The sequence below is a fragment of the Ictalurus punctatus genome, chromosome 7, assembly GCF_001660625.3.
Source record: "Ictalurus punctatus breed USDA103 chromosome 7, Coco_2.0, whole genome shotgun sequence".
NCBI lineage: Eukaryota > Metazoa > Chordata > Actinopteri > Siluriformes > Ictaluridae > Ictalurus > Ictalurus punctatus.
This window is the reverse complement of record NC_030422.2, coordinates 26,609,709-26,634,636: the sequence shown is the minus strand read 5'-3', so window position 1 is coordinate 26,634,636 and position 24,928 is coordinate 26,609,709. Positions and strand designations below refer to the sequence as shown.

Below are 24,928 nucleotides of genomic sequence, written 5' to 3'. Positions count from 1 at the left end.
GAAAGTGTAAAGGAGCAATAAGTCATAATAAATATTGTGAAAATGCTTTAAGAATGGAAAACTGACTCCAACACAGCAAAAGTTTTATTTAAATTAATATACAAATTATTTCTCACCTCTGACTGAAACCCAGCTTTTCAGTGACTCTGCTCTCTCTGGGTGTTTACAGTGGTAGAAACCTTCATCTGACTTTGAGACAGTACTGATGGTCATCTCTCCTGTAGTCTGAGACAGGAGGATGGAATCATTTTTGTAGAAATCAACACCAGAGTCTGAGATCTTTGAGTTGCGATATAAACAGCGTAAAGTCAGAGGATGTCCCTCAGTTACAGGATGGACAGGACTCTCCAGGATCACATCACCATCTGTGGAAAAGAGAAAGAAGACACTGAAATCAAAAAGTATGGGCTGTGTTTTATCTGGGAGGGTGTATGTACAGTAGTTTACCTTTAAAGAATTACTCTAAAAGAGATTAACTATATTCACCTTACCATGTAAAAGATACAATAAAGACTCAAAAGGTGTACCCTTGAGGGGATCACTCCAATGACAAGGAATGGTACAGGTTAGTATCATTTTAGTTTCTGAGAGAGTACAGATTGTTACGGCCCAGTCTAGGTTAGGCCGCACAGAGTAACCAGCTCGGGATTCAATGGAGTTTGACCTTTAAAAATGAGGGAGTCAGGATTAACAACACAACCAGATTTGTGTTAAAAAGTAGTGGTATATTGTAACACACAAACTTATATACATATAACTGTACAAGGAACCAAACCAGGCATAACTTCAGGGTGGGCCAAGGCCAAAATAATAGACAAAAGAATTCTATTATTAGGTTGCTAGCTTACCTAAAAGGAAGATAAAGAAAATACAATAAAGAAAATATTGTCTATTATTTTGGCCTTGGCCCACCCTGAAGTTACGCCTGTTTTGGCTCCTTGTACAGTTGTACACAACTTTATGGGTCAAGACAAACTCATCTGCAAAAATAGCAGTTTTGGACAGTGTAGTAATTCTCTGCTCGTTCAAATGCACCACCAGTGATTCTGGCAAACATGACTTAAATTCCTCCAACAATACGTATCAGTTCCCTAAACTGATAAAAATTCCTTACACCACTATCTGAACACCATTTATCACGTAGCATGGCTTTCTCACGGGCAAATTCCAAATAGGTTTTGGTGCACGGACTTAGCCGTGTTCCTAAAATTTTGCCAGTAAGCTTCTGGCACGTGCTCATATGCTCAGAGAACCGTAGCCTTAACAGTATCGTACTCCAATCTCTGTTCTAAGGTGAGGGCGGAACATGCTTCTTGTGCTTTACCCGAAAGCTTACACTGCAGTAACAACATCCACAAATTTTTTGGCCAACTTAATGTTGTGGCTATTCTCTCGAACACAGCAAAATAAGCATCTACTTCATCTTCTCTATATACAGGCACTAGCCCGATGTGTCGGCTAACGTCAAAGTTAGGTGGACTCACCGATGAGGACGGCACTGGGGTAGGCTGCAGGCTGGAGTGCTCTGCGTCAACAGAATATGTAAATCTGTTACAGCCCAGTCTAGATTAGGCCGCACAGAGTAACCAGGTCAGGATTCAATTGGATTGACCTTTAAAAATGAGGGAGCCAGGAATAACAACCCAAACAAGGTTGTTCAAAAGGTTGTGGTATATTGTAACACACAGAATTATATACATATAACTGTACAAGGAACCAAACCAGGCATAACTTCAGGGTGGGCCAAGACCAAAATAATAGACAAAAGAATTATATTGTTTAGGTTGCTAGCTTACCTAAAAGGAAAGTAACAAAGAAAATACAAATAGTTCCCTAACTACCTAATCCAAAAAACAGAGACAAAAGGATGTAACAGATATGTAAGAGATTTGTTACGGCCCAGTCTAGGTTAGGCCGCACAGAGTAACCAGCTCGGGATTCAATGGAATTGACCTTTAAAAATGAGGGAGTCAGGAATAACAACACAACCAGGTTTGTGTTAAAAAGTAGTGGTGTATTGTAACACACAAAATTATATACAGACAACTGTACAAGGAACCAAACCAGGCATAACTTCAGGGTGGGCCAAGGCCAAAATAATAGACAAAAGAAAGTGAGACTGGTCTCACTGTTAAATCGCTATCACTATAACTGTGAGACATGATATTTTGAGCAAATCTGTCTAATTAAAGTTCCAGTAAATGCACTAATGTGGTCCAAAGACACTAGTTTGCTTGTTTGGTTTTTTTTTTAAATCTCTCTAGGAAAATACATTTACAATACATTTTTTAAAGTATTCTATGATGTTTGTGGGTTTAGCCTTTTTTATTTTAATTTACTTATTTTGAATTACAAGGTACTCAGTGCTCATGTGGAATTCACACATGAACTGGATTTAAATAGCACATTTATTATTCTTAATATTATAATTAATCTTAAATCCAGTTATGGACCATATCATGGTTTTGGAGCTAATAGTGCAGTCATTCAAAGCTACATGCTCTCCTGCCTGTACAATTAACATCATAAATCTTAAAGAACACAGCAGTAATGTAATACTATGAACATCACTTGTACATCATGTTAAAGCTTTCATCATTTTCTCAGGTTATGGAATTAAAAAACTATGTAGTTATGTTAAACATGACAGAGTGATGGAAAACAGAGACAGAGAGAAGGAAACAGAGAGCTACATGAGCTAAAGAGTTTAACATAATGTTAATTTAAAGTAACTAATGGCACTGTGTTCAGTAAAATTTCCAGAAATTCCTCAATCACTTTCAGACATTAAAATAGCTTTTATTACAATGCTGTCAATCATGAAATACTAAATTAGTTTTCAAGTGTTATTATTACAACTAAGGTATCACTTATCTTCTTTACAATTCATAAAAATAGATTTTTTAATGTTACAGTAGGTCTGGTTTATGTATTAATCTATTACTGATGAGAACATTGAAGACTCACTGTGCACTGTGATGTTGACAGGATTACTGCATCTTCCAGATTCAGACTGACACCAGTAAACTCCAGTGTGTGATGTAGAGAGAGAGCGGATGTTACATGTAGATCCTGAAACTGATGAACAATCAGACACTGCCTCACTGTGTGTGTATCCTCTCACTGTCCATCCAGTAGAGTCACTCTGGTTCTCACAGCTCAGTGAGAGAGAGTCAGCAGTAAAGTGTTGAGTTCTGCTGGGATTGATGATCAGAGACACTCGAGGAGAAGCACCTGTTAATTATATTAATATTATCACATTTAAATTGATGCCAATATTATATTAACATTTAATTTTAGTTAATAAAGTAAGTAAATTAAAAGAGGTTTGTGGTGTGAAGTAAAGAAGATAAAATCTTAAACTGTAAACAGAGTATAAAAGCTGGTAGCAATGACAATTTAGGTTCAGGTTTACTTCTGTTAGAGAAGAAACACACAGTTCAGGAGTAATGTAATCTTTTCTGTAATAATCACCTCTACAGAGAGAAAAACACTTTTACTGTCTCTGTGATACTGGTCTCTGCTAAACAATAACTAGGCCTACATCTTTTTCTACTATCATATTCTTTTATTATTGTAGTGTATTAAGTTAAAATAACCATTTATTCATTTATATTTATTTAAGAAACAGGAAACTTCCCAAACATTAGACCAATAGCAGGTCCCTACATCATGTGATACTTCAGTTCATCAGCGTTGTGTGGTTTATTATGAGTAAATTATTTAAGAAGTAAATAAAACTATTTACACAAGTTAATGAGTTTCTTCTTGATGAACACACACTCAGATGCCTTTGCTCTTGCTGTACAAAGATGATGCATTCTTTTGATAAACATTACTCTTTTAGTGAATATTATCCAAATTAATAAACAGAAGTAGAATAATTTTAATAAAATAAAAAAATAATAAATGTTTAGAATCCATAAAACTGAATATAGTAAAAACATTTTAAACAAATAAAGAATAATTTAAACATATACTATAGTTACATAATTATACAAATATAATACTTCTTTAAACAATTACTAAAATAATAAAATAATTATTTTTTCACATTCTTCCTTTAAATCTGTAGTGAAAAAGTAGAAAACATGGCGTACCTCTCACTGTAATTGTGATTGGATCACTGATCTCTGACTCGTAGTTTCCCCTGCGTGCTTTACAGTAGTACTGTGTTTCTCCTTCATTAGAGACTGTTACACTGAGTGTGTTGGTGTCTGTGGTTCTAGGAGACAGGGGATTTGATTCCTGATAATCTTTGTACCAGAGAAAAGTCCATCCAGTAGACAGCAGATTACAGGTCAGAGTAACTCTGTCTCCAGTGTAGACGGAGCTCTGAGGATTTACTCTCACAGTCGGTTTGGGTTTTTCTGTTGATATGAAATGATGAAGAGCCGCGTTTACATTTACAACATAAGCAGTAGTTTTCTCTTTGTGTCTAATTAAGAAATTAAATACAGTGCTTATTGTAAAGTTTACAGTGAGTTTATATGCAGTACATTCTCTACAAAAATGAAAATTAATGACTGAACTGATGTTTAAAGGTCACTGTATTGACCCTGTGCTTTTCCACATGATGTTTTATAAATCGTTTCTCAAATTCTCAATCACGCTGCACACATTAGTGTCTTTTTTTAATGTAATTAAATCATTTAACTCTTTACTGTAAAAGCACAGCAGTGAAACTTTGGCAGAAGAATAAGCTTGACTATTAGGTGAAGAAGAATGTGTTTCTCATAAATGTCAGTTATTTTCTATTAATTTAAATAATAGCTGAGGAAAAATTCACACCAATCAGAATAGCTAATAAGTTGTAGTGATTCTTTACAAATCAAATGAATCAGTTACTTTAAAATAGGAAAGTGAAAATCAAAAGAAAATAGAAGAAAAGGAGCTGTAAAGAGACTGTGTTATTCATATGATAAAATCTGTAACAAAATCTGAAACTAGTGATAACTTATATATATATATATATATATATATATATATATATATATATATATATATATATATATATATAAAAGTAATAACACACACACACACCTGATACAGTGAGTGTAACAGAATCACTCGTCTTTGATATCTGAGAGTCACTTCTCCTCCTCCCTCTGCAGGTGTATTTTCCACTGTAATAATTACTGATGATGAACTCCTGTGTTGTGAGGGATGTGTATAATGTTTTATCGTCCCTATACCAGTCGTATGTCCACTCCGTGTCTCCTCCTTCCTTTGTGTCACACCTGAAAGTCACTCTCTCTCCTCTGAACACCTGTGTATCAGGCTTTATAATCACCACAGGTTTAGGACTCTCTGTAATAAATAAAAACAAAATCACTACTGTTTCTATAAATGAATTAATTTCCATCACTATTATTTACACAAGTATGAACACTTTTAAAATTGAATACAGAATGTAGGTAACTATTCAGAGTGTAGATACAGTATATCTGCTCACATGTAAATGATTAAGCTCTGACAGACAACAATCACTACTGATGAAGTAAATGTAGATCACAATTTTAAATACAGACTCAGCCCTAAAAATAATCAGGTCACTGTACTGACAATTAACATCTACACTATTTATTCATGTCTGAATTACAGTGTGTTGGCCATCCTGTTTATCTTTTCATAAGATCTTTAAGAATGCTGAGTGTCAGCAAGGGAACAAGAAACTAAAGGTAAAAGATACACTGGTATGCTAGCAATGATTTCGTATCAAACACAAACACGCTTTCGATGAAGTCAACGAACCCCCACCATTGAAATGAAAGGTACAGTTAGTCAAAAAGAGGCTTGATCATGAGGAAAAAAATCATCGACATCGAATATACATAGAAAAGAAGCTTGAACAATGTTAACATTCTTGAAACGCTATATTACTTTGAAATTTTGCGAAAAAAAAATGTTTAATGAAGGTACTGCTGTGAACTGACACTAACATTTTTTTTTATTTCATTTTTTGATAGCGTATTCTCCAATTTACTGGAATACGAAATCTCTTGCATACAAAACTGCACATACGAAACCAAACATACGAAGCTAAGCACGTGCATGCGCAGATATCATCCCTAAAACACGTTGGATTCCTTTGTACATACAGTATCTCACAAAAGTGAGTACACCCCTCACATTTTTGTAAATATTTGATTACATCTTTCCATGTGACAACACTGAAGAACTGACACTTTGCTACAATGTAAAGTAGTGAGTGTACAGCTTGTATAACAGTGTAAATTTGCTGTCCCCTCAAAATAACTCAACACACAGCCATTAATGTCTAAACCGCTGGCAACAAAAGTGAGTACACCCCTAAGTGAAGTCTTTACTACACTAATCACTTCTACAGTAAAACAGTATTACTCTCTCTGTGATGTCACTAAACATCTTATGACTACTTTCAAATTATTTTACAATTTTCAGTTAGTAAAATGATGAGAATGAAAATAGGGATATTAAATGTAAAGCTTCACTGGGATTGAAGTGAGGGTCAGAAAATAACTGCTGTGTGATGATGCAGGTCTCTAATCTCTCTCTACTCTACATCAATTTATTTTTATGGGTGAATAGAGTAGGGTTGCAGCGGTATGAGATTTGAACGGTACGATAACCGTCTCAGAAAATATCACCGTTTCACACTATTATTATTATTATTATTATTATTATTATTATTTTTGTTGTTGTTGTTTTGTTGTTGCTGTTGTTAATAGTATTATTATTATTATTTACAGTGACCCTTAAAGGAATGAAAACAGAAGAGTTTTTGTTTGAACAAACACATTATCATAATTGAAACTTGAAATCATTATGTGTAAAAAATAAAAAATCCCTTGTGAAAATAAAATAAATAAGAAATCTCTTTTCACTGGTGAAATAGAACAAAAACAGACAACATTGAGTCTAAAATGTAAGTCACTTAATATTAGCTTATTATTTAGTTTAGGATTATACGTTATTACATGCTGTATGAAGGTACAGGCTTCTACACTATTGGATTATACGTTATTCCATTAAATTCAATTTTATTTGTATAGCGCTGTTAACAATGGACATTGTCTCAAAAGCAGCTTTACAGAAACATATAAAACACAGGATAGAGATTTTAAGTGTGTGAATTAATCCCTATTGAGCGAGCCGGTGCCGAAGGTGGCAAGGAAAAATTCCCTAAGATGATATGAGGAAGAAACCTTGAGAGGAACCAGACTCAGAAGAGAACCCGTCCTCATCTGCGTAACAACTGATAGTGTGAAAGTAAAAGAAAGTTCATTATGCTTTTAACATGAAATCATTGTTGAAATAGATCACTGTCACCATAGGAGATCTGAGTGCAAAATTGTATGTGGTAATTGCAGTCCCAAGTCCCACTGCAACCGTAGTCCCAGCAACCACAGTGAGAATGTCCATGTGGAACAGTAAAGGATTATACGTTATTGTATGCCGTATGAGGGTACAGGCTTCTACAGTATAGGATTATACGTTATTGAGTGCTGTATGATAATTCTATAATTATATTCTGATCATTTTGATTTTTCCCACTATTGATTCATGTCTGTGTTACAGTGTGTTTGCTTTCCTGTTTTCTTGTGTCACGGTTTCCCCTATAAGCAGCGCGCTGGAGAGCATGTGGGCGCGCATACACAAGCAAGGTGCACGAGCGCCCGCTCTTCATATGTTGACAACTGTGACATTGTTTACTATGGACACGTGTTTTTTGATATATTTCATGTTAGATTAGTGCATTTAGTTTCCGCTCCCAGTTCCTAGTCTTAGTCTATGTTTCTTGTTTTGTATCTTGACCCTGTTTTCCGTGACCACGACCTTGATTCCTTCTTTGCCCCTTTATGCCTGTTTGCCAATCGCCTGACCTTTGCATGTTTTTGGATTACATTTTTGGATCACGATTTGGATTTACCTGCCTGTGTCTCTCTTTAATAAAACTGTTAAACTGCATTTGCATCCATCCTAATCTCCCTACGTCTCTGGACATGACATCTTGACTATTCAACTTTAGAAACAATAATAGGATCAGCAAGCAAACAAAAAACTAAAGGTAGAAGATACACAATAATACTAGAAATGACTGACTGAGTATAGTTTGTTTACAGTTTCAACAGGAAAAAAATAATGCTAGAAAACAATAATTCTGATGTACATGTCCTTATTCATTACTGCATGTCTACAGGCACACACACACACACACACACACACACACACACACACACACACACACACACACACACACACACACACACACACACACACACACACACACACACACTTCACTGCACGCACAACTAATGGTATTACACCAATAAAATGGGATTCTGTGCCCCCAAACACTCATGTATATTATAACTATTTAAATAAACCATGTTAACATGCTGGAAATTAAGCAACACAACTCACTGAAATTGTAGAAATATTTAATTGAGTAAAGTTTAAAGTTCTCTAAAGACATAAAGATGAAGAAACTGACTTGACACAGACAATGAAACAGGATTACTATTTTCAGTGTTCTGTGCCACTGGTCTCAAATTTATAATGCTTGTGTTATAACTTTATTATTATTATTATTATTATTATTATTATTATTATTATTATTATTATGTATATACATTTTTTATTTTATTTTAAGCACTTGCCTTAATCATCTATAAAAAATGAGCAGACTGAGTTTTACATGCATATTAAAGCAAATAATAATAATAATAAAACCTCCAATAAATGAAATGTACATAAATCACCTGTTTGTGTACAGTGGATGAGTCCAGCCAGCACTAAAGGTTCAGAGGGAAAAACAAATGACAGGTTAATTAAGAGATAAAACATTTGGGGGTGTGCTGTTATAGGAAATTAATGAACAACAGGGTGGTGTGATGTGGCCCAGTAGAAGCAGGTTTACTCTTACCATCCCAAAGTAGATTATTTTCCAATTATTTCCTGTTCTGGAGTGTTTCATTCCTGTTATACCACAGTAATTTACCAACAATTACAAATATTAAGTTTATTAATGAACTTCATTCCCCTCTGAAACTATTGGAACAGCAAGGCAAATTCATTTGTTTTTACTGTAGACATTTGGGTTTGAGATCAAAAGCAGAATATAAGAAGAGTGTTAAAAATTTCAGCTTTTTTCCTGGTATTTATATGTAGATGTATTAAACAACATAGAACACAGCACATTTTGTATCAGACCACCAAATTTGTAGGCAAGCAAAAATATTGGAACACATGACTGGCAGGTGCTTCTTGTTTCACAGTTCTGTCTCGTTTGACTGATTGTTTAAACAATCAATACTGTAGCGCTGAACATCTACGATTGGTTTTTGCCTTCAGTTTCACCTATGAAGACTGCATTTGTTGTTAAAAAGGATAGGCCATCATGAAGATCAGAGAGCTGTCTATGGGAGAAAGGCAAGCCATTTTGAAGCTGAGAAAAGAGGGAAAATCAATCAGAGGCATTGCACAAACACTGGGCATAGCCAATAGAACAATCTGGAATCCTAAAAAAGAAAGAAATCACTGGTGTACTGAGCAACAGACACCGAATTGGTCAGCCAAGGGGAAAAAACAACAACAACTGATGATAGAAATATTGTGAGAAACCCAAAAATCAACTCAACTCACCTCAACTCATCTGATTTATAGCACATTTTAAAACAACAGAGTTGACCAAAGTGCTTCACAAATTGAAAAACAGTAAAATGAAAACCACAAACACACACACAAACATCAACAGCAATACAAACTGCAACAAGAACTGCATATACAGAGTGCAATAAATATCAGAGCAAATATTTCAAGTACTCAGAGTTCCCCCAATTCAAATGCCAAAGAATAAATATGTGTTTTCAGCTGAGACTTAAAAATCTACACTGTGACTCTCCAAGTGAGTATAAAGCAGGAAATTATTCCATAATTTAGGAGCAAGTACAGAGAATGCCCTTTGACTTTTGCTTAGACTGAGGGGCATTTGGAGATATGTAATATAATGTAGAGCCAAGTTATGTACTGCTTTCAAAACAAATAATAAAATCTTAAAATCAATCCTGAACTGAAAAGGCAGCCAGCGGAGATGATAACACAGGAGAAATATGCTCCCCCTTATTGCCAGATTTGGCTACAGATTTCTGCAGAAGTTGTAGGCAGGACAGTTTCCACTGACAGAGATATGCATAGAGTGAGTTGCAGTAGTCCAATCTAGATGTAATACATCTACATTTTTTAAAACTAAGAAAAGGTTTTAGCTTTGAAATCATCCTAAGATGAAGAAAGCTGCCTTTAACAGAACTGATCTGTTTACCAAGATAAGGGTTGATTCAGTTATGACAGCAATATTTCTCACTTTCTCAGCTATTGCTAAAAGAGCAAGAATACTGGTTATCTTCTCTGTGTGTTTTGGTGGACCAAATATACTAATCTCTGACTTTCTTTCATTTAGTTTAAGAAAGTTGTCAGTCAGCCAATTTTTAACATCTTCTAAATGTGTAACGGATCAGGACTGGAGGCGGATGCAGGTGCAGATCAAAGTCTTTATTAACCATGTAACTCTAAACCAAAGAAAACGAGGTCTTCACTGGAAAATGAGAAACTGGAATAGTGGCATAAACCGAGATCATGATTCAATGCATGTAAACAAACGACATCAACTATACAAACTATACAAACAATAATACTGAACAAAGTACTCACTAACCGAGGGGTTTAAATAGTAAACATAATCACAACCAAAACATGGACACCTGGAGCAAATTAAAGACACTTAATCTAAATGCTCAAGCAGGAAGCGAGCGAACCAAAACAAAGTCACATGACTCGTCCCGAGCTGAGCCACTGTGCCATCTGCCGGCCGTGGTGTAACAGAACCCCCCTCCAAGGGTGCTCCTCCGGAGCACCAAAAACCCCCCTCCAACGGGGGTCCCAGGTCCCTGACCGAGCTGTCTCTTGCTGCCACGGAAAGCAAGGCAGCCTCCGTCAGGCAGCAGATGGGTGGAGCCACACTCCCACCAGGGTTGAAAGTCAGGGCGCCGCCCCTGGCGGCGCTGGACCGCTGGACACCACCCCCAACGGCACTGGAACACAGGGCGCCACCCCCGGCGGCTCTGGGATGCAGGGTGCTGCCCCTGGAGGGCTGGGCGGTGTCCCCAGTGGGACAGGAGGGCTGTGCAGCGTCCCCAGCGGGACAGAAGGGCTGGGTGGCAGGACGGCCTCCTCGGCCAGACAGGACAGCGGGACCGCCTCCTCGGCCGGGCAGGGCAGCGGGACGGCCTCCTCGGCCGGGCAGGGCCACGGGACGGCCTCCTCGGCTGTGCAGGGCAGTGGGACAGCCTCCTCGGCTGGGCTGGACAGCGGGACGGCTTCCTCGGCTGGGCTGGACAGTAGGACAGCTTCCTCGGCTGTGCAGGGCAGCGGGACGACCTCCTCGGCTGGACTGGACAGCAGGATAGCTTCCTCGGCTGTGCAGGGCAGCGGGATGGCCTCCTCAGCTGGGCTGGACAGCAGGACAACATCCTCGGCTGTGCAGGGCAGCGGGACGACCTCCTCGGCTGGGCTGGACATCAGGATAGCTCTCTCGGCTGTGCAGGGCAACGGGATGGCCTCCTCAGCTGGGCTGGACAGCAGGACAACATCCTCGGCTGTGCAGGGCAGCGGGACGACCTCCTCGGCTGGGCTGGACATCGGGACTGCTTCCTCGGCTGTGCAGGGCAGAGGGACAGCCTCCTTGGCTGGGCTGGACAGCGGGACGGCTTCCTCGGCTGGGCTGGACAGTAGGATAGCTTCCTCGGCTGTGCAGGGCAGCGGGATGGCCTCCTCGGCTGGGCTGGACAGCAGGACAGCTTCCTTGGCTGTTCCGGGCAGCGGGACGACCTCCTCGGCTGGGCTGGACAGCAGGACAGCTTCCTCGGCTGTCAGGAGCTCCACCGCAGAGACCTCCCCGTAGGCCTCTGCTCAGCTCGGGAGCTCTGCTGTCTACATTGCCCGCCCCCCCAGAAAAAATTTCTGGGCCGGCCTTCACCTCTGGACAGCGTGGCGTGGTGCAAAGCCCCAGATGCTCAGGTCACATTGCTGGCTGTGTGGAGCTGTACAGTTCCTCTGCAGTGGGAAGCTCCAGATGCTCAGGTCACTCTGCTGGCTGCATGGCGCTGTACAGTTCCCCTGCAGTGGGAAGCCCCAGATGTTCCAGCCGCTTTGCTGGCTGCGTTGCATGGCGTGGTTCTCCGGTGGTGGGGACGGGGTCAAGGGCGCGGGGTTTAAATAGTAAACATAATCGTAACCAAAACATGGACACCTGGGGCAAATTAAAGACACTTAATGACACTAAATGCTCAAGCAGGAAGCGAGCAAACCAAAACAAAGTCACATGACTCGTCCCGCGCCGAGCCACTGTGCCATCTGCTGGCCGTGGCATAACAAAATGGTGCATAAGGGACTTTAGAGACTGACTGTTCCCAATTTTAAAAGAAAGATATAACTGTGTGTCTTCTGCATACCTGTGATAAGAAATACCATGATGATGGCAGATAGAGCCCAAAGGATGCATGTATAGCAAAAACAGAATAGGACCCAGAATAGACCCCTGAGTGAGCCCATGTTTTAGGATAACCATAGAGGAAGAAGAGTTTCCAGTGTTCACAGAAAATGTTCTATCATATAAATAAGAATCAAAGCATTTTAGCATGACCCCTCGAATTTTGACTTCATACAACAGTCAGGGACATCACCAACAACCTCTACAGGGCAGGGGTGAAAGTATCACAATCCACCATTCAAAGAAGACTTCGAAAGCAGAAATATAGCAGCCATACCACAAGATGCAAACCACTCTTGAACAGTAAGAATCAGAAAGCCAGATTGGAATTTGCAAAGAAATACAGAGATGGGTCACAAAATTTCTTGAACCAAGATTAACCTCTACCAAAGTAATGGAAAGGCCAAAGTGTGGAGAAAGAAAGGATCTGCTCATGATCCAAAACATGCTCATCTGTAAAACATGGTGGAGGTAGTGTCATGGCTTGGGCTTTCATGGCTCCTTCTGGAACAGGCTCACTAATCTTTATTGATGATGGAACTCATGATGGTAGAAGCAAAATGAATTACAGGAAGTTTACAGGAACATTTTGTCTTCCAATTTACAGAGAAATGCATCCAAACAATTCAGGAAGAACTTTATCATGAGCAGGACAATGATCTAAAACACACTGCCAACTCAACAAAGGACTTTATCAGGGGAAAAAGTGGAAGGTTTTACACTGGCCAAGTCAATCACCAGACATTTCACCTCCTGACAAGGAGACTGACGGGAAAAACACCTCCAAAACAAACAGCAACTGAAAGAAGCTGTGGTAAAAGCCTGGAAAAGCATCCCAAGAGAAGAAACCAACTATTTCATGTCACTGAGTCGCAGGCTTGATGCAGTTATTGCATTAAGTATTAAGTATTATTTAATACTTTATCTGTTCCTATTCTCTTTCTCACCTAAAAATTGTGTGGTCTGATACAAAAGGTTCTGTTTTATGTGTTTTACACAGCTAAATGTAAATACCTGAAAAGAAAAGCTGAAATCCTAAAATCTCGTCTGATGTCCATTTTTTTTTATCTCAAACCCAAATGTCTTTGGTGTACAGTGCAAACAAATGAATTGGCCTTGCTGTTCCAATAGTTTTGGAAGAGACTGTATGTGCTGTACTTTTCAACCATTTATGTTTAGTGCTGTGTGACAAACACAGGACAAACCAGAAGTTAGTTCTTGTTATCACTTGTGCTATAGCTGCTACAAACAGTTGTTCCACTTTACAAGTTTCTTGGATACTGGAGACTTTTTCCATAAATGTTAAATAAAGCCTCTTTACAGAAAATAACATATCAACCATTATGCATTCTTCTTTGTTAAATAACACCATTTCCTCCACCATACAATCCACGTGATCTAGCTGTTACTACAGAAAAGATAAAGTGTGAGAACATTAATATAAACCTGTGCTTTGTCTTGCAGCCTGCACTAGTATACAAGTGTCTGTTACAGAAAGTGTATAAAGCAACACTAACACTAACACAGTGATTCTCAAACTGTGGGGCCGTCAGATGGCGGTGGGGGTCACATAGAAATTCTAGAACATTATTTAAAAAATATATATTTTACCTGTATGTAAGTCTGGATTGTCAACCTTTGAACTATGATGTATATAAAAATGAGAAATATTAATAAATGAAATCAATTATACACAGCAAATGAAGACACACACACACCAAACAGAGACATCCATGGATATGCTAATGTCCTGTTAGCCACACACTGATAAAACCTACGGCTATTTGAAATGCATAAGTATTTCGATAGAGGACATAGTCTCTTAGCTGAGAAAGATAATACAGAAGAGCTTAGCTTGAAAAAGAATAAATTGCCACAAAGGGATGCAGCGTACACAAGGGCAGGGCTCATGCTGAAAACAATTGAGAACCACTGTTCTAACCAATCAGAATCAAGAATTTAACCTCAATGTGGTAAATATGAATTATTATCTGTTAAACACAGGCCATATTAAAATGTCATGCAAAGCTGAAGTTGTATAAAAAGTTCAAATCAGTCTGTACCTGTCCTATATTAATTTCACACTCTATATGCTAATGATCTTGAACACAGTGCCATGTCTCTATTAATATACATGTCTCTCATTTAAAAACTGTCACGTAATTTTCTGTCTGCTTGGCACAGTCTCCTGCTAAATGCTAAACCCTGCAGCATTTTATATTATATCTACACGAGCAACTGTCTCCACTTTACAGATGATAAGAGTGCAAAAACTCCAAACAAATCTCCAAACAAATATAAAATATAAAATCCTAAACAAATATGGACTACCAATGTGTAACAGCAGTTAAAATTATCAGCTTTTATGTTCTGCAGATGTGAGACACCAGCATGCAATTGCTGAAAACAGTGTTTAATGACTATTTAATATTTTACTCATAAAATAAATAGGGTTGAATGTAAACACACCACAACAAAGCAGAATGCACAGTTCACACTAAATTCAGTATCAAACCTTAACTACAGACTAATCAAATAATCACACACAACCTGATTACAGGACTCTCAGCCGTTAATTCAAAACTTAATTCACTACCAGTCACTGTAATGAAGACACACAGAGAACATTTACTCACAGAGAAACACACAGAGTGGACGGAGCTCCATCCTGTCACACTGATGACTGACGGAATGAGAAGTGTCTGTGTTAAAGTCTCGACACTTCCTGTGTTCTTAAACACCAATCAGACTTCAGAGAAAGAGAGAGTGAGAGAGAGAGAGAGAGAGAGAGAGGGAGGGAGAGAGAGAGAGAGAGAGAGAGAGAGAGAGTTGTTTCTATAAATGAGGCTAAAATGTCATGTCTTCATGTTGCTTACATTAATAACAGCAACTGATCAGCATGTAAACAGTCAGGAAGCTCTTGGTGTGCTGTTATGTTTATTTTTTTTTTGCAAGGTTTAAGCAGTTCATCAGTTTAACTGTTAGAGCTGATTGTTTTAAATTTCTTCAAGGGAGCAAATATAATGTTTCATTCACAGTCTGATGGTGTGAATGTTGCTGTCTGTGTGAGTTATCTGTCTGTTTCTGATGAGACAGGACACAAGTGAGTAAACTCAGTGTGTCCTTTGTTAAAGGACAACTAAAAATATTTGTCATAATTCCAAGCAGAGGTCAACATACAGGAAGGCAACATCACAGTAAGCAGATCCATAATAATAACAATAATAATAATCATAATCCAAGTAAAAAAGCAACAACAAAAAAACAGATTTACACAGGAACAGGAAACTAAAGTTGATGCTTTTATGTTACTGGGTTTCGGTTTCTGATTAATTCTACTTACTGCCGGTAGATGATATGAACACATTTTAAGTTATTTCCATTCTGAGCTCTGTGTTTAAATGCATTTCTGAAGCAGAAAGTAATGTGACATAAGTTAAAATAAGATGCTGTAGAGGCTAAAATGACATCTAACATTATGTTCATCTTTCATTATTGGTTCATCTCATTGAGTGCTGATGGCACAAGTCACATGAACTAGCAGTGGTGAGAACATGCATGAGTGGCTGTTGTAATTTTGGCTTTTCTGAGAATGTGAAGGACAGCATTTCCTCATTTCTGTAACGAAACAGGACTATATAGAGGAAGTAAGCACAGGAGCAATGTCTTTATTTGAAATACAGCGGGCAAAACACAGAAAACACGGTCTAAACTGGGTTAACTGTTAACTGGTAAAGGTTAACTGGGTTCAACATGGAACTTAATGTCTAGGCATGAAACGAGAACAAACATGGAAATAAGTCCGCTAGCATGCTAAACGTATTCGCTACTACGTTACCATATATGAATAATACTGCGCGAGGTGCACAGCACCACAAGGGGTTTAAATACCCAACATAATCCAACTAAAATACAGACACCTGGAGTACATTAAGACACACCCTCGAACCTCAACTAATGCTTAAACAGGGAGAGAATCAAAACAAACAAAGGCGTGTGTCCATATACAAAAGTCTTGTGCACGCACGCTCTCTTAAGACGCACGTGCATGTTGATGCCGCAGTGCCATCAGTCAGCGGGAGCGTAACAGAACCGCCCTCCAAATTCACTCCTCCTGAAGTGCCAACGAGCACCCCCCTCCAACGGCAGTCCGGGGCCCCTATGTGATCTGTCTCTCACTGCATTGGAAAACAGGGCGGCCTCCACCAGGCAGCAGACAGGCGGAGCACCACCCCCAGCAGGATCGAAACTCGGGGCACCATCATTTGAAACATGGGGTTGGAATTCTGGGCGACGCCCCCAGCGGGGCTGGAATACTGGGCGACACCCCCAGCAGGGCTGGAAGGCTGCGCAGCCTCCTCGGCTGGGCAGGACAGCGGGACAGTTTCCTCCACAGAACAGGGCAGCAGGACAGCTTCCTCAGCAGGACAAAGCAGCGGGACAGCTTCCTCAGCAGGACAGGGAAGCGGGACAGCTTCCTCGCAGAACAGGGCAGCAGGACAGCTTCCTCAGCAGGACAGAGCAGCGGGACAGCTTCCTCGGCGGGCTGGAGCTCCGAAGATAAGACCTCCCCGTAGGTCTTGTTGTGGATAAAAAATGTCATAAAATAAACATAAGGGAGAAGAAGGAAAAACGGGCACCTAGACACATAGAAGCGGGATTAGGCGGACATTGACAGATTGGAATTAGGAGCAATTTAAGAGCAGTAATAGTCAAAAAAAAGTCAAAAAGAAGTGTACGAGCTGAGGAGTGCTAAAAAAACATACACACACACACACACACACTCGTACAGTCAAGGGCGGGCAAGTAGACACAACATACATACACACACATGAATAACTTTAATAAAATCTTATAGTAATAGAGAAACTCTATAAAAAAACAGAATAGTAGGATATGCAGGACAGTAGAACTGTAATGATATTAAGAAGTTGGAAGTACAGTAAACCGCTTTTCAAGTAGTATAAATATATATAAACTAAGAAATATAGTGCAAATATGAAAATAAATTATAAACGAGAAATACAGGAAAAAAAGGAAAATATAACTTACTCATGATTCAGATGGTGAAGATTCTCGTCTCGCAAGGAAAGCCTTAATTTTTAGAGAACCATGAAGAAAGCCAGTTATAAGGGTGGCTGCCCCCCCCCCCCCCCCCCCAAGATAACGATAAGACCAAGGTCCCTCCCGGTTGTTTAGTCGTCTTGCTTACGTCATTTTTTTTACCTAGGGAATTGGGAATCCTGGTTTTTGACAGCCTAGGTGGATGAAAATCCTGGTTTTTGACAACCTGGGTAAATGGGAATCCTGGTTTTTGACAACCTAGGTAACTAGAAACTCTGGGTTTTTGTTTCCTGGGTTGTTGGAAATGCCTGGGTTCTGATTTTATGTGTAAATTAAAACCCCTGGTTTCAATTCTATGGGTAAGTGAAATAGGCCTTTTCTGGAAACCTATGGGTTATCTAGTGCGTAAATACAGTATAAATACTGGAGCTTAAGCTCAGGATATTGGGATCACTTCTGAGAATTCTCATCGGTGTGGATCTCGTGTGGTGGAATGAAACAATAAAGCTGGACCCTTGCTTCTTCTCACTCACGGCTGGTGTATTTTTTCTATCTCCAACTGGTCTCAGAGGTAGATGTGAGTATTGGCTTCTAAGTTGAATTTTAAATGTTTTTGGGTAATAGGCTAAATTCGAGCCAACATTTGGCACCCCAGATGGGACTGGGCTAAGATCTACATGTCTGGAATCTCTTCCGTGGGACTTCGCTCTCTAAGCAACAGACAGGCCGTATAGGAAAAGGCATGCAAGAATTGTAAACAAAAAAAAAAAAAAACATTTTTTTTTTTTATATTTTAGGCATCTGTCAGACTGCCCATTGGGTGAATAAGAACTTCCAGACCAGTAATATATAACAAAATTGTTGAGAAATCAGGGAGTCAGTCCATTGGGACCTTTTCATTTATATTCCATAAATTATGAAGGTGTTGTTCAGTTAAATGACAAATAATAATACAATTTAATTTTTGTTTAATTACCCAAAATTGGGTAATGTTGAATAGGTAAATATTATGTCTAAGAATATTGTAAACATGTAAGAATTGTCTGTTGTGTGAGGCTGTGTGAATTACCTAAAGTTAAACTTAAAACTTATAAGAGTAATTGAATCATTTAACTTAATTAATTAATCATCATAAGTAAATTGAATGTATGTACTCTGAGTGTATGTGAGTCCCTAGGGAGGCTGGCTGGGCCAAGTACCGACGGAAGGGAAAAGCGGGCATAAATCGGTACGAGATAGGCTAAGCAGGCGGGAACAACAGGACAAGGTAGGAGGAAAACATTTGGCTGTGAGGCATAACTTAGTGGATTTAGGGGGTGTGTACGACCGACTTTAAGGGCTGAGAGGTGTGAGACACGACCAGAGTTATGGCTGAATATAAGAAAAAGATGAGCCCGATAGAGAGGGTGATAAGCAAACACTGTACAGATGAGAAGGACATTAGACATTATTGTAAAAAATGGAGTGAGAAGACTAGTGGTGAGTGGAAATGGCCCGAGGAAGGTACTTTTGATGAACAGCTATGCCAGATAATGAAAGAGAGATTAGCTGTATGGAATGAACAGAAAAAAGGCTTGAGAGTGAGGGAGAAATGTGTGAAGACAGAGAAGATAGTGGACTGGTTTGTGGAGGCAGGGAAAGAAGAGAAGGAGAAGGATAGGCGGCAGAGAGAACGAGCACAGGCGGTGATACGGAAGAAAGAAGAAAGGGAAGCAAGCCTAGGAAAAAAGATAAAAGAAGCCATTCAGGAGGAATTGGCCGAGGCCCCGCCCTCATATAATCCTCAGTACCGCCCTCCAGGAAGTGCCCCACCCGCCGGGCTCTACATGATGCAAGACCTGGAAGACAGAGAAGATGAATGGAAGGAAACTAAGGTGGACATAAAGGGAACATTCACCGGATACCAAAGAATGAGGCATCGCATGCGGGAGGATGGAGAACGTATCAAAATGGAAGAAGGAGCTGCCGAATACGAGGATAGAACCCCGGTCGAGAGCGAAAGCCCACGGCTGGACCTCCCACAGGTAGGCAACAAGGAGAGGGACAGGGAACTACAGGAGTATATGAAAAACTGGACCCGCACTCCGGGGTGGCCGGAGCACAGGGAGATTCCCCCCAGCACTAGCACCCCGAGGCCAGGGTCACGGCCGATGGTGCACAAGCAAAAAGACAAGGAACTGGAGGAAATACAGGAGCAGGAGGGGCATGGGACCAGGGGCAATCAAGAAGGTCGTCGGAGCGAGAGAGGGCACGAGGGTGGAAACGGAGCACGAGGGGCTCCACATACCAAAGGAGGAGGAAAAAGTGAGCCGAGAGACAATGTGGGGCGGATGGTCCGTATAGAGGGGGATGTGGTGCTCTCCCCATATGCTGTCGAGGAGGATAAGGAATTGGAGGGCAGGATTCGACGGCTAGAGGACGGGATATCATACGGCGTGGGTAAAATGGATGAATTGAAGAATCTCGCAGGTCAAGCGTTCCAAATGGCGACTGCTGTGAAGAATAAGTATGCGCACAAGCCGCGTTTGGGAGAGTCAAAATCACAGAGGTCGAGAAGAGCACTGAACCAGTCAGCAGGAAAACATGTGAAAAGCCTGAGTAAGGCCTCAAAAGTCCTAATATATCACCAGCAGAAGAAGAAGCAAGTAAGTTCAGACATGGAACTGGACGACCAAGTGGGGACTGAGAGCGAGGGGACTGAAACAGACAACGAAGGAAAAGTTGAACAAGACGTCAGTGAGGAGGAGGACTTGGACGATTTGAAGCTTAGAGGAGCTAGAACACTACGGAACAGGGAAAGCCTGAGGCCCCCAGTGAGATTCGAACCTGGTGTCACAGCGTGCTTGGCGCATGCCCGCTCCCAGTCGGAGCCCAGCCTTACTCAGATGATGCCCCTCATGGTTAAAGGAAAAGCCCTACATTATGCACCCTGGAGTTTCATGGACCTAACGGGCCTGATCCAACGATTACCCAACATGTGTGAAGGGGGGCAGAAATGGATTACACAGTTTGAGGAAAAAACATCAGGACAGCACCTGGCGATAGGCGATATCAAAGCCATTCTCTGCCAAACAGTGGGCAAGGGACGGGCTGAAGAAATTTTCGATGGGGCAGAACACAGGGATTTGATAGACGACCCCAAGGCTGATGCCATCCCGTTTGGCCTATACCGACAAGAAATATGGGATGCTGTGAGGAGAATGTATCCGGCTAAGATGGACCCTGGGAAGCTTGAAAATATAAAACTGAAAGACGAAGAAAACGTGATAACCTTCATACAAAAGTTTCAAGATAAATGGAGGGATGAAACGGGTGCCAAATGGGACGATTCAGTGGCAAGTGTGGGACTGTTCAAACTGCTATTGAAGAAGGCTCTCCCTGGGGAGGTACAGAAGAAGTTAGAGGAAGTGGTGGGGCTCAACGCAATGGAATGGGCTTCATTTCTGGCACATGTGACCCATCACGTGGAGCAACACAGGAAGCTGAAAAAAGAAGCTAAAGATGCCACTGAAACCCTAATGAGCCAACTCTATAAAGCACAGCTCGGCGAACTGACCAGGACTAAACAGGAAGAGAAGGAACGGAGGAGGGAGCACATTAAACAAGCGGCAGTGATGGTGCCCCATCCACAAGCGTCAGCCCCAGCACAGGCTGACCCTATGCTGTTGGCCAATGGATACCAGGCCCACCCACAACAGCAAGTCCCACACATAACTACTATGCTGCACCCCGCCCAGATGGATTACATATATCATATGAGGGCCCCCATGCACCCGGGAATGCCACCTGCCTGGGGGAGGGGACGAGGATACGGACGGGGTCGAGTTTTGCCAAGGCCAGATATGGCAACTGAAGGGTGTTGGGGATGCGGTGATCCTAGCCACTTCAGGAGAAATTGTCCACGTGCCCCACGACCAACTTGGGGAGACCGCGTGGATAGGGCTGAAAGAAGAGGTCAGGTGCTTGGACCGAGAGCGCCGGAGAGCTATGGAATGCCACCTCGGTGTCAACCGCTACCCCGAGTATCCCAAGGTGGCCCCATGTATGGCCCCTATGGGGAGCCGGGACCCAGCCAGAGTTGAGGAGGCCGAGAGAAGCCCGGGGGGGAGCTCATGCAGTCCGTCACCACACTGCATCCAGAACAAGAGCCAACTGTTACAGTGACGATCGGAAACACCTTGCAAGCACCTTTTATGATCGACACTGGAGCTACATATTCAAGTATAGGGAAAGAAGGTTCACAGCTCCCCCTCACCTGTAAGGCTATTCAAACTATGGGCTTCTCAGGAAAAATACAGACCTTACGATAGATTCAAGAACTATCTCTGGATGGTGTGACAATACAAGCACCACTGTTATATTCGCCAGGAGCACCTGTTAACTTACAGGGACGTGATGCCCTGTGTAAGTTGGGAGCTCAGATACAGTGCGAAGCAACTGGGATTTGGGTGACGTTCCCCAAATCAATATCCACACAATTCTTACTGTTGCACGAGCCACCTAGCACCGCCCGTAATGTGAGGATGGTATACTGGCTAGAGATGTCCGATCCAGCTAACTCGGAACTCTGGCACAGATACGCAGAATGGAAACCATGGTTACAGTACATGCGGCCCGATTGCACCGAAGTGGAGGCCCCTTTATATTGCACTATTAAAAATGATGACGGTGGACGAGACCAGGAATATGCTCAGCTTTGGGAGGACATGGAACAGGGACAAGTAATGGACATTAAAACCATGGAAATAATAAGTGGCCCACAGGGAGTGGCGGCTATTATAAAGCTCCCAGATAGAATCGCTAACTGGTATCAGCTGGAAGGGACAGCGCCCCATGTCACACTCATGGTCACCAAAGGCCTGGAACGGGAAGAGGTAGAGCCAATGATAGGGCAGGCAAAAGAAGTACAAGAGTGGAAGCCAACTACCAATCCATCCTTGCACAAGTCGCCTGATGGAAAGTTTGTGCGAATCTCAGTAACAGCAGTTGATACCGCCGTGGCCACTAGTGTCTGCATATGCACGAACACGGACCGGAGTGGTTTACAAATGGCAGTTAAGGCAGCAAAAGATCAGGACAATGAGGAAATACTGAAAACTATTCCAGAACAGCTATGGACAAAACATCCGACCAACGTAGGGTTGGTTAAATCCGCCGACCTAGCTCAGATTAAGGTAAAAGAGAATGCAAGGTTGCCCTACCAGAAACAGTATCCGTTGTCAGTGCAAGCTAGAGAAGGCATACGGCCCACAATACACGGATTGGTAGAGGCCGGAGTTCTAATCTCCACGCGAAGTCAGTGCAATACCCCCATTTTTCCAGTTAGAAAACCTGACTCAGAGAAGTGGAGGCTAGTACATGATTTGCGTGCTATTAACCAAATTGTGATACCGGAAACACCAGTAGTGCCAGACCCACACACCCTATTGTCGAACATTCCAGAAGGGACCAAATGGTATACTGTCATAGATTTATGCTCAGCATTTTTTAGCGTGGCACTGCACCCAGACTCACAGCATTTGTTTGCTTTCACATACGAAGGGCAGCAGTACACATACACTAGACTTCCGCAGGGATACTGTGAAAGCCCATCCATATTTAATCAGGTACTGGCTCAAGACCTCTCAGCCCTGGAGTGCCGTAGCACCATCTTGCAATATGTCGACGACCTTTTGATTTGTAGTGCGTCTAAAGAGCAATGCCAGCATGACTCTCTAAAGGTTCTAAGAATGTTGGCCGAAAATGGCCACAAAGTAAGTAAAGAAAAGTTGCAATTTTGTAGACAAAAGGTGGAATACCTAGGTCGTGTGTTAGAGGGAGAAAGCCATACTATAGCACCAAAGCATGTAGAGGCCATACGCAAGGCCCCACAGCCAACCACTGTGCGACAGATGTTGGCATTTCTAGGAATGGCGGGGTTCAGTCGCCCATGGATATGTGAGTTCGCGCTAAGGGTCCAACCATTACGGGATATGATTAAGGCAGCAGACCAATCACAGCCAAATGCCCCCCTCGTCTGGACTCCTGAAGCTCTAGCTGCACTCGCAGATATTAAAATGGCCTTAATGACCGCTCCTGCATTGGCTAACCCAGATTATAGTAAACCTTTTCACCTCTATGTATCCGAAAGAAAGGGGTACGCATCGGCCGTCCTAACTCAGCAGCAACAAGGGATGGGAAAACAGGCCATCTCCTATTACAGCACGGCTCTTGATAACGTGGAAAAAGGGATGCCCCCCTGTTATCGGTCTTTGGCAGCGGCCGCATTTGCATATCAGAAAGCATCCTCAATCACCATAGGGCACCCAGTTACATTATATACGACCCATGCACCGCATGCGCTCCAAACGAGTCAGACCTTTGTGATAACGAACTCCCGTCGAACAGGATATGACTCCATTCTGTCAGCCCCGGAGCTCACCATAGAACGGTGCACCACGGTGAATCCGGCCGTTAAACTGGTAACCCCGATAGATGGTGTACCCCATGAGTGCGTAGCGGTATCAGAGATATTTTTGAAAGCGCGTTCAGATTTGGAGAACTGCCCTATTGATAATGCTAAGCATACGTATTTTGTGGACGGTTCCTGTTATCGTACTGATACGGGCAATAAGGCTGGGTTGGCAGTAGTAGAAGCACGACGAAACCCGGCGACGTTTGAGGTAGTGATGAGTGTTCCGCTCCCCCAACCCTGCTCGGCCCAGCTAGCTGAACTACGGGCGTTGACAGCTGCATGTAATTTGGGCCGTAATGAGAGTTGCAATATATATACGGACTCAGCCTATGCTCATGGAGTCTGCCATGTGTTTGGACCAATCTGGGCTCAAAGGGGATTCCAGCGGGCAGATGGGACCGCCGTGACCCACGGGGAAGCGATTTCAGATTTACTATATGCTATGACATTGCCCGCAAAATTAGCTGTAGTGAAATGCAGGGCACATAGGACCGATGACTCCTTTATCACTAAAGGGAACTCACTGGCGGATGAGGCAGCTAAGAAAGCTGCCGTAGGGCCGGGGCAGATGATGGCCCTAACTCAGCCTGGGGAAAGTCCGATGCGGCATCCGCAGGTAGACAATGTGGCCCACTTGGTGGAGCTGCAGAACACCGCAGGTGTGGCTGAAGTATCGGCGTGGATAAAACGGGGGGCGAGAAAAGAGGCGGGTACTGGATTGTGGCGCAGCATAGAAGGATTGTGTATAGCCCCAGCCAGTTACCTCCCGCTCTTGATCAAAGAAGCCCATGGCTTGGATCATGCCCATAGAACCGAAACGATCCGAAAAATCCGTCAGGAATGGTGGTCCCCATTTCTGGCCAGTATGGTGGACTATGCGT

At 41.9% G+C, this 24,928-nt stretch overlaps 1 protein-coding gene across 1 annotated transcript in view; it reads right to left on the bottom strand.

The window, feature by feature from the left end:
• LOC128633105 (carcinoembryonic antigen-related cell adhesion molecule 5) overlaps positions 1-24,928 on the bottom strand; it is a 59,831-nt gene that overhangs the window by 6,367 nt on the left and 28,536 nt on the right. The window contains exons 8-11 of the mRNA XM_053681838.1: positions 5,044-5,310; positions 4,101-4,370; positions 2,968-3,234; positions 117-365 (exon numbers count right to left, since the gene is read on the bottom strand). Coding sequence (XP_053537813.1) covers positions 117-365; positions 2,968-3,234; positions 4,101-4,370; positions 5,044-5,310 — 1,053 coding nt within the window. The remainder of the gene's footprint in view (positions 1-116; positions 366-2,967; positions 3,235-4,100; positions 4,371-5,043; positions 5,311-24,928) is intronic.